The sequence below is a fragment of the Cetorhinus maximus genome, chromosome 21, assembly GCF_964194155.1.
Source record: "Cetorhinus maximus chromosome 21, sCetMax3.hap1.1, whole genome shotgun sequence".
Classification (NCBI taxonomy): domain Eukaryota; kingdom Metazoa; phylum Chordata; class Chondrichthyes; order Lamniformes; family Cetorhinidae; genus Cetorhinus; species Cetorhinus maximus.
In genome coordinates this window covers 95,783,443-95,794,157 of record NC_135899.1, presented here as the reverse complement: position 1 = coordinate 95,794,157, position 10,715 = coordinate 95,783,443, and the positions used below count along the sequence as shown (strand labels likewise).

The 10,715-nt window shown below is 42.0% G+C and overlaps 1 protein-coding gene across 4 annotated transcripts in view; it reads right to left on the bottom strand.

Annotated features, from left to right (window-relative positions):
• Positions 1–2,418: 2,418 nt before the first annotated feature.
• LOC144696153 (histone-binding protein RBBP4) overlaps positions 2,419–10,715 on the bottom strand; it is a 54,415-nt gene continuing 46,118 nt past the window's right edge. For all 4 annotated transcript variants that reach the window (XM_078567502.1, XM_078567503.1, XM_078567504.1 and 1 more), the window contains 2 exons: positions 9,577–9,687; positions 2,419–3,272 (listed from right to left, as the gene is read on the bottom strand). In XM_078567502.1, the coding sequence (XP_078423628.1) occupies positions 3,207–3,272; positions 9,577–9,687 (177 nt within the window). In that variant the 3' untranslated portion in view covers positions 2,419–3,206. The remainder of the gene's footprint in view (positions 3,273–9,576; positions 9,688–10,715) is intronic.

Here is a 10,715-nt window from a genome sequence, read left to right as displayed (position 1 = left end):
CATCCACATCCCACAAATGAATTAAAAAAACCAGCATGGTAGCTTTCAGTGACTCACAACCAAGGACACCCAGGTCCCTTTAGACATTAACACTTATCAATCTCTCACCATTTAATACTCTGCATTTTTGTCTTTTTCCTACCCAAGGGGATAACTTCATGTATTTTCACATCATATTCTATCTGCCATGTTCTTGCCCACTCAGTCTGTCTAAATCCCCTTAAAGCCCCTTCTGCATCCTCCTCATAACTCTCATTCCCACCTAGTTTTGACATCAGCAAAACTTGGAAATATTACATTTGGTCCTCACATCCAAATCATTGGTAATGAATAGCTGGGGCCCCAAGCACTGATCTTTGTGGCATTCCACTATTCACAGCATGCCAACCTGAAAATGGCCCATTTATTCCAAATATTTTCTGCCCATTAACCAATTCTCAATCCATGCAAGTGCATTACCCCCAATCTCAAGTGCTCTAATTTTGCTTACTAACCTCCTGTATGGGACCTTATAGAAAGCCTACTGGCTAAGAGTAATGTATCCAACTTTGCTAATGAATCTGGGAACATATGCCGCGATGAGGATACTAAGATGCCGGCCTATTGTAGTAATTATAGTTCTGATATACGTAGGACTGTAGCTTTAAGAATAATCCTGTGCTGTAAGATCACATGATGTGTAAACCAATTGGTTAGCAGTACGGGGATCCTCGAAGAGAAAGTTCTTTAGTTATATAGTTTGATGCACACATGCAGTTGCTGTCTTGTAAGTAAAGTTAAATGTGTCCAGCAAGAAAAGTTGCCTTGGCAATCAAATCTAACACCTAGAACTTGATCTTAGGAGGGTGGGGGTCATCGTGCTCAGGAGGTACCACAGAAGATGCACTGAAGACACTCCCCATACAAGGGCTGCACAGGAAGTTCATACTTCTGATGGGCAACTACTCAGGTAACCATCTGATACTCTGATTCAAATCAGAGAGTTCAGATGGTTCCAACTTTCTTAGTAGAATATAGTTACCCAGGAAAAAAAATTTAGAAGAAATAAAACCATTTCTAATGTCTGGGTAGCAATAGTACTGACATTCCGCCCCCCCCCCACCTGACTACCCTTCCCATTATGCCCGACTGACCACCCATGCTCACCGCCCCCCGATCCATCCTATTCACTTACCTTCTCCTTTAAACTTGCCTGCTTTACAGCATCTAGTGCTGTAAAGAGGGGGGCGTGACTTCAATTCCACCAACACTGCTGCCTGTACTGAAGGCCTCGGGAAACCACTGTGCTGCACTTTTCTCACCAGGTCCAAGTCGGAAGGTCGGGTGAGAAATGTGCAGCTCCCAACTGCTGTTAGTAAAAATGAGCAGAGTGGCAATCTGACTGACTGCCACTCCTCATAAGTTTTGGCTCAGAGTGGTTAAATTAGTGAGCAACAAGGTGGCAGGTGGAGTATAATGTGGGGAAATATGAGGTTATTCACTTTAGTAGGAAGAATAGAAAAGCAGTGTATTTTTTTTTTAAACGGTGAAAAATTTCTGTTATATTCAGAGCGATTTGGGTCTCCTCGTACAAGAAACAAAGATAGCAATTAGGAAGGTAAATGGCATGTTGACCTTCATAGCAAGGGCATGAGACTATACATGTAAGGAAGTCTTGCTACAATGTACAGGGCTTTGGCGAGACCATACCTGTGTAATGTACAGAAATTTGGTCTCCTAACTTCAGGAAGGATACACTTGATTTGGAGGTGGTGCAGTAAAAGTTCACTACATTGGACTCCAGTGTTGTGAAGGTTGTTCTATAACGAGAAGTTGAGTACAGTGGACCTATACTTTCTGGAGTTTAGAAGAATGAGAGGTGATGTCACTGAAACAAAATTCTTGAGAGGCCTCGACAAGGTAGATGTTGAGAGTCTGTTTCCCCTGGCTGGAAAGTCTAGAACTAGGGGGCATAGTCTCACGATAAGGGATCAATCATTCAAAGCCGAATGAGGAGTTTCTTCACTCAAATGTTTGGAATTCTTTACCCCACAGGGCTATGGGTGGTCAGTCATTGATTTAGTGATTTATTCACAGCCGTGAAAGATAGATCTTTGATCTCAGGGAATCAAGGGATTTGGGGAGAGGACAGGAAGTACAGTTGAGGCAGAAAATCAGCTATGATCGCACTGAATGGCAGAGTAGGCTCAAGAGCTTGTTTGGCCTCCTCTTTATGTTTTTAAAATTCCCCATCAATAAATTGGATCACAATTTTACTTGCTATTTAGCATCCAAACCAAATGAGGTAGGTGTAAAGCCTTCACTAGCAGGTCACTGCTGTACAGTGAAAAACAAAAGACAAATTTTTGTTGTGGGATTTCACACCAGACATTTTTTCCCCTCCAAAGGCAGTCAGAACATTTTACTCATCAACCCATGTAAAGTTCAAATCCCATTTTACCGCAGTAACTTTATTTATGATGAACCACTACATCAAAGCAATTTAATAAAAGACAGATAAAGAAATCCACATTTAACATTTTATGTAGAAAAACATCTATTTTATTGGGACTGATGCACTTTTTATTTAGTAAGACCCTCTCATAGAGAATATTCAATTGGTTTAACTGACTTGTATCTCAAAATAAACAGTGAGCACAACAGACTGCAGCATCCAGATAGTCAGGGGGTAAGCCTTTAAATATGTATGGTACACAACAGGACAACAAGCTGCTTTACTTCCTATTAGCAAAATAGAAATGCAGGCAAAAAACAGAAAATGCTCAAAATACTCAGCATGTCAAGCAGCATTTGTGGAGTGAAAAACATAGTTAATGCTTCAGGTCTGTGAGAAATGATCAGAACCATGCTGATGAAAAGTCACAGAGAGACCTGAAATGTTAACTCTTTTTCTGTCCAGATGCTGTTTGTCCTGCTGATCATTTTCAGCACTCTTGTTTTTATTTCAGATTTCCAGCATCCGGAGTATTTTGCTTTTGTAGAAATGTAGACATGTCAGCACATTACCGTGATGGGCACATAATGGGGCACTGGGTTTGTGGGGTACAGGCAATCATAAAAATTTTTAAGTCCTTACTGGAGGACATACATTTTATCCAAACTCCTGGAGTTGGAGGTGGTGGTTATACACCAACCAGCTCTCCCAAAACAGCATTAGCAGAATTTCATGTCCGTGTAGAAAAAGTACAATTGAAAACTAGAACCGACTATGAGCCTTGACCTTCCGGATCAGGAGCTCCCTCAGGATCTTCATCATTGTAAATATTTTCAGCCTAGTGGAAAAACAAAATAGTTAAGAAAGTCTTGATTAAAAATGTCATAAGCTTAAAAAAAAGTTGGAAGAACAAGCCATTTTGGATGGCCCATAATCGACTCTGCCTCAAGAACTGAAGCATTAACAAAATAGTAACAGGGCCTTTAAATGCCCTGACAAACAACAGCACTGCTAGAGTGTGGTGCTAAGCCACATTTGATTCCTGGGCTGTGTTAACAAATTTCATCTAAGGTTACAATAAAAAGTGCTATAAACAACATCTAAATTGCACATGGCGGAGGTACGTGTGGGAGGAGTCATGAAGGAAGTCAACCAAGGCACTGGGCTAAATCTTCCAGTCCAGGTGCATAAAACTAGCAAAAAAGTGAACACATGTAAATTTTAAACGGAAATGTGAATGGAATGATTCTCCCAATGTTATACATAAGTCATCTTTTTGTAAAGCAATTTTACAATTCAGACTATAGGAATATAACTGTGTAATGGGAAAATACACAAATTTTGACAGTTTTATACATTAGCAGCAAAAAGTGGAATCATTCTTGAACTTTTGACTATTTCCCAGTTGATGAACAGTGGCAAATATTTAAGGAGATATTCAATTCCTCCCAAGTAAAATGTATCCCAATGAGGAAGAAAGATGGTAAGAGGGGGAAAAAGCAACCATAGCTAAGCAAGGAAGTTAAAGATACCATAGGCAAAAACTAAGGCATATCAAATTGTAAAGATCAGTGGCAGACTGGTAGGTTGGGAAACTTTTAAAGATCAACAAAGGGTTACTAAAAAAATAACAAAAAGAGCAAAGATAAATTATGAAAGAAAATTAGCGCAAAATGTAAAAACTGATAGCAAAAGCTTCTACAAGTATACAAAAGGAAAGAGGGTAGCTAAAGTGAATGTTGGTCCCTTGGAGGACGAGACTGGGGAGTTAATAGTGGGGAATGCAGAAATGACAGACGCTTAATCAATATTTTGCCTCAGTTTTCACAGTGGAGGACAGTAGTACCACTCCTATAGTAACAGGTAGTGCAGAGGATATAGAGAAGGAGGAGCTTAGAACAATCACTAGAGAAAAAGTACTGAGCAAGCTATTGGGATTAAAGGGTGGCAAGTCCCCAGGACCTGATGGCCTACATCCCAGGGTCTTAAAGGAAGTGGCAGCGGAAATAGTGGATGCATTGGCTATAATATTCCAAAATTTCCTGGATTCTGGAAAGGTTCCAGTGGATTGGAAAATTGCTAATATAATGCCGTTATTCAAAAAAAGGGGGCGGGGGGGGAAGAAGAGGCAGAAAGTAGGAAACTATAGACCACTTAGTTTGTCCGTCATTGGGAAATTGTTGGAATCCATTATTAAGGAAGCAGTAATGGGGCATTTGGAAAGTCAAAATGCAATCCATCAGAGTCAGCATGGTTTTATGAAGAGTAAATCGTGTTTGACTAATTTGCTAGAGTTCTTTGAAGATGTGACAAGCAAAGTGGATAATGGGGATCCTGTAGATGTAGTATATCTGGACTTCCAGAAGGCCTTTGATAAGGTGCCGCACAAAAGATTAATACACAAGATAAGTTCACACGGAGTTGGGGCAATATATTAGCTTGGAGAGGGGATTGGCTAACCAACAGAAAGCAGAGAGTGGGGATAAATGGGTCTTTGTCTGGATGGCAAGCTGTAACTAGTGGGGTGCCACAGGGTTCGGTCCTTGGGCCCCAACTATTTACAATCTATATTGATGACTTGGATTCAGGGATAGAAGGTACTATAGCTAAATTTGCAGATGACACCAAAATAGGTGGGAAAGTAAGTTGCAATGAAGAAATAAGAAATTTACAAATGGATATGGACAGGTTAGGTGAATGGGCCAAAATTTGACAGATGGAGTTTAACATGAATAAGTGTGAGGTTATCCATTTTGGTCGGAGAATAAAAAGGCGACTTATTATTTAAATGGAGAGAAACTTCAGAATGCTTCAGTGCAGAGGGATCTGGGTTGCATGAATCGATGATTCTTGCATGAATCGCTGAAAGCTAGTATGCAGGTACAGCAGGTAATAAAGAAGCCAAATGGAATTTTGGCATTTATTGCTAAAGGAATAGAGTCTAAAAATAAGGGAAGTGTTGTTGCAACTGTACACGGCATTGGTGAGACCGCACCTGGAGTAGTGTGCACAGTTTTGGTCCCCTTACTTGAGGAAGGATGTGGTTGCACTGGAGGCGGTTCAGAGGAAGTTCACTAGATTGATTCCAGAGGTGCAGGGCTTGTCTTATGAGGAGAGATTGAGCAGTTTAGACCTATACTCGCTAGAGTTTAGAAGGATGAGAGGAGATCTAATTGAGGTATAAAAGATGCTAAAGGGGATAGACAAAGTAGATGTGGAGCGGATATTTCCCCTTCTGGGGCATCCTAGAACGAGAGGCCATAGTTTTAGGCTAAGGGGTGGTAGATTTAAATCAGAGATGAGGAGGAATTACTTTTCTCAAAGGGTCGTGAATCTGTGGAATTCACTACCTCAGAGTGCAGTGGATGCCGGGACGCTGAATAAATTTAAGGAGGAGATAGACAGATTTTTAATTAGTAATAGGTTGAAAGGTTATGGGGAGAGGGCAGGAAATTGGAGTGGAGGCCAAAATGACTTCAGCCATGATTGTAATGAATGGCGGGGCAGGCTCGAGGGGCTGAATTGCCTCCTCCTGCTCTTAATTCTTATGTTCTATTATGCATCAAAAACACAAATACAAAAATCAGCAACAAATAATCAGTTTAAAAGTGTGTTTCATCCTGTTATCAATTCAGGTGTACACAAAGCATAAGCCAAGTTCCAATTTTAAAAAGTCTCAATTACAACCAAATGGAATTTTAAAAACAGTATCTGTCTATACGAATCACAGAGATCCAAGACTTACAAACTTTGACAAAAACAGAAAATGCTGGAAAAACTCAGGTGTAGTACGCTGCTAAAAGCTTTAGCTCTGAAGAAGTCATACAGACTTGAAACATTAACTCTGTTTCTCTTTCCACGGATGCTGCTACACCTGAGTTTTCCCAGCATGTTCTGTTTCAGATTAACAACATCTGCAGTATTTTGCTTTTAACTTACAAATTTAAATATGTACAGCCAAACACATTGCAACTGTTGTACATTCAAATACTGTGCTTGCCAGTATTAGATTGTAGCACTATACAACAAAGTTATGGGAATAACATGTACCAAGGTGCTTCACACAGAGTACTTTATGTCAATTAAAATTAATGGCACTGAGCCACATCAGGAGACATTAGTTCAGACGGCCAAAAGCTTATCAAAGGTAGGTTTTAAGAAGCCTTACAGGAGAATCACAGAATCAGCCCTTCGAGTCTGCACCGACATGTGAGAAACACCTGACCTACCTACCTAATCCCATCTACCAGCACTTGGCCCATAGCCTTGAATGTTATGACATGCCAAGTGCTCATCCAGGTACTTTTTAAAGGAAGTGAGACAACCCTCCTCCACCACCCTCCCAGGCAGCGCATTCCAGACCGTCACCACCCTCTGGGTAAAAACATTTTTCCTCACATCCCCCCTAAACCTCCTGCCCCTCACCTTGAACTTATGTCCTCTCGTGACTGACCCTTCAACTAAGGGGAACAGCTGCTCCCTATCCACCCTGTCCATGCCCCTCATAATCTTGTACACCTCGATCAGGTCACCCCTCAGTCTTCTCTGCTCCAACGAAAACAACCCAAGTCTATCCAACCTCTCTTCATAACACAAATGTTTCATCCCAGGCAACATCCTGGTGAATCTCCTCTGCACCCCCTCCAGTGCAATCACATCCTTCCTATAATGTGGTGACCAGAACTGCACACAGTACTCCAGCTGTGGCCTCACTGAGGTTCTATACAACTCCAACATGATCTCCCTACTTTTGTAATCTATGCCTCGATTGATAAAGGCAAGTGTCCCATATGCCTTTTTCACCACCCCACTAACATGCCCCTCCGCCTTCAGAGATCTATGGACACACACACCAAGGTCCCTTTGTTCCTCAGAAATTCCTAGTGCCATGCCGTTTATTGAATACTTCCTTGTCAAATTACTCCTTCCAAAGTGTATCACCTCACACTTCTCAGGGTTAAATTCCATCTGCCACTTATCCACCCATTTGACCACCCCATCTATATCTTCCTGTAGCCCAAGACACTCAACCTCACTGTTAACCACCCGGACAATCTTTGTGTCATCTGCAAACTTACGAATCCTACCTCCTACATAGTCATCTATGTCGTTTATATAAATGACAAATAATAGAGGACCCAGCACAGATCCCTGTGGTACGCCACTGGACACTGGCTTCCAGTCACTAAAGCATCCTTCTGTCATCATCCTCTGCCTCCTACAACTAAGCCAACTTTGAATCCACCTTATCAAATTACCCTGTATCCCATGTGCCTTTGCCTTCTTCATAAGTCTCCCATGTGGGACCTTGTCAAAGGCTTTGCTGAAATCCATATAAACTACATCAACTGCACTACCCTCATCTACACACCTGGTCACCTCCTCAAAAAATTCATTCAAATTTGTTAGGCATGACCTCCCTCTGACAAAGCCATGCTGACTATCCCTGATCAAACCTTGCCTCTCCAAGTGGAGATAGATACTCCTTCAGAAATTTCTCCAATAGTTTCGCTACCACTGACGTGAGACTCACTGGCCTGTAGTTCCCTGGCTTATCTCTACAACCCTTCTTAAATAGCGGAACCACATTAGCTGTTCTCCAGTCCTCTGGCACCTCCCCTGTGGCCAGAGAGGAATTAAAAATTTGGGTCAGAGCCCCTGCGATCTCCTCCCTTGCCTCCCTCGGCAGTCTGGGACACAAATCATCCGGACCTGGAGATTTGTCCACTTTTAAGCCTGCCATCACCTCCAACACCTTGTTACTCCCTATATCAATTTGCTCAAGAACCTCGCAGTCTCTCTTCCCGAGTTCGATACCTTCATCCTCATTCTCTAGGGTGAAGATGGACGTGAAGTATTCATTCAACACACTAGCGATGTCCTCTGGCTCCGCACATAGATTGCCCCCTTGGTCCCTTATGGGCCCTACTCTTTCCCTGATTATCCTCTTCCCATTGATATACTTATAGAATATCTTGGGATTTTCCCTACTTTTACCAGTCAGAGCTTTCTCATATCCCCTCTTTGCTCTCCTAATTGTTTTCTTAAACTCCACCCTGCACTGTCTGTATGCCACTAATGCCTCTACTGATTTGCTTCCTTTGTAACTGCTAAAAGCCTCTCTTTTCCTTCTCATCGTAACCTGAATATCTCTGGTCATCCATGGTTCTCTGAGAAAAGCGAGGTAGAGAGGTGGTGAGGTGTAGGGAGGGAATTCCAGAGTTTAGGGCCTAGGCAGCTTAAAGCACAGCCACCTGTGGTGGAGCAATTAAAATCTGGGATGCTCAGGAGGCCTGAAGAGCTCAGGTATCAGAGGGTTGTGCAGCTGGAAGAGATTACACAGATAGGGAGGGTCAAAGCCATGGAGGGGTTTGAAAACAAAGATGAGAATTTTAAGATGAAGATGTTGGTTGATTGATTGAAAGCCAGTGTGGGTCATGGGCACAGGGAATGATAGGTGAACAAGACTTGGTGCAAGTTAAGCCTTGGATAGTGGAGTTTTGGATCTCTCAAGTTTATGGTGGGTACAATATGGGAGGCTAGCCAGGAGTACATTGGAATAGCGAGTCTAGCAGTAACAAAGGCATGAAACAAATGTTTCAGTAGATAAGCTTAGACAAGGCAAACGTATGGAGATGATGGCCCAATATGTGGCTGGAAGCTCATTTTGGGATTAAACATGGCACCATGGTTACAAACAGCTTGGTTTAGTCTCAGGTTGTTGCCAAGGAGAGCTGGTAGCATGGGAAGAGAGTTTCAAGCAGGGTTTGAAAGCAATGGCTTCAATCTTCCCAATATTTAACAGAAGGAAATGTCTGCTCATCCAGTACAAGACGTAGATATAAGCAGTCTGATAATTTAGCAACACTGCAAGAGTCAAGAGAAGTAGTGGTGAGATGGGGCTGGATGTCATCAGCATACGTGTGAAAACTAAAGCTCTGCTTTCCGATTTGGATTATATATATCAATAATTTCACCGTATCTTGAGCAGGTGCAATATAACCAGGCATTTGAAGTCCATTCACCGCACTTCCTAAACACTGAATGCTCGATTTGTGTTTATTTACATCACTGAGGCATTTTCACTTGACAAAGGAAGAGGGAAAATGTTATAGATAATGCAGCAATGTGTCAAAACTCACCATCTGCCACACTTGCATGATATTGTCTTCAGATACAGAGCAAATTACCCATGGTTCATTTGGGTTCCAAGAAAAATCTGAAATCTTAGCCGTGTGACCACCATGAATAAACTGAAAAACAAAACAAGCTTATTTTGCCTCTGCTTTACCAATCTAAATTAGTACATCTAAAAGCTTGCCACACTGTCTTAATTTTTCAAATACTTTAATTTCCTTTTACTGCAGGGATTGAGCAGGGGAATGGGACTGACTGCAACTACACTGTAGCTGCTTTTTGTCCTCCCACCACTCAAATTTTAACAAGGTACAATAAAAAGTGGTATTTTCATGCTTTGTGCATTTGAACTATAAAATATACCAAGGGCAGAAATCTGCGCTGAGCGGGCAGGCACCCCGACGTCATTGTGCATTTGCGTGATATTTCAGTCGGCGGGCATGAATGGAAGTTGGCAGGCCTATTAAGGTCATTAAAGTTCTAATCGAATGAAAGTTTTCACTGCCCGTCCAACCTTAAGGTTGGCAAGCAGGCAAAAAGGCCATTTGGATTTTTTAGGAAACCTCATCCACAGACGGGATGAGGTTTCCAACAGCAATTAAAAATTAAATAAAAATTTTAAAAATTCATAATATCCGACAGCGTCACATGAGGGGGACATGTTTTTAACATTTATAACATTAAAAATAAAAAAGTTAGCAATCTTCAGCTCCCTGAAGCAGCTCTGTGCCTCACGGAGCTTTCAACGCGTGTACTTGAGCGCATGCACGAACTTCCGCGCCCGCCCTCCCCCATCCCGGCAACGCTGCAGCGTGCGTTTTGCGCTGGCTGGCTGCTAATTGGCCAGCCAGTGTGAAATCGATGTCTGGGCCTGATCACAGGTGGTGGTCGGCTTTGCGACCGCTCCTGTGCCTGCCCGGCAAGGTCAAAATTCTGGCTCAAGATACAATTTTGGAGCTAGTTCTTTTCACTGAGTTTTACTCAAGTGAAAGAGAATGAATTTTGAGTTGTAGAACGCTGGGTGAAACTGCCTACATATGATTTGACTTTTTTGCCCTGTAACGTATTGTACCAAGCTAAATAATCCTAGGAACAATACTCTTGAGCATAGTAAGGAAACATTTTTGTATGGAATTCACGAGGG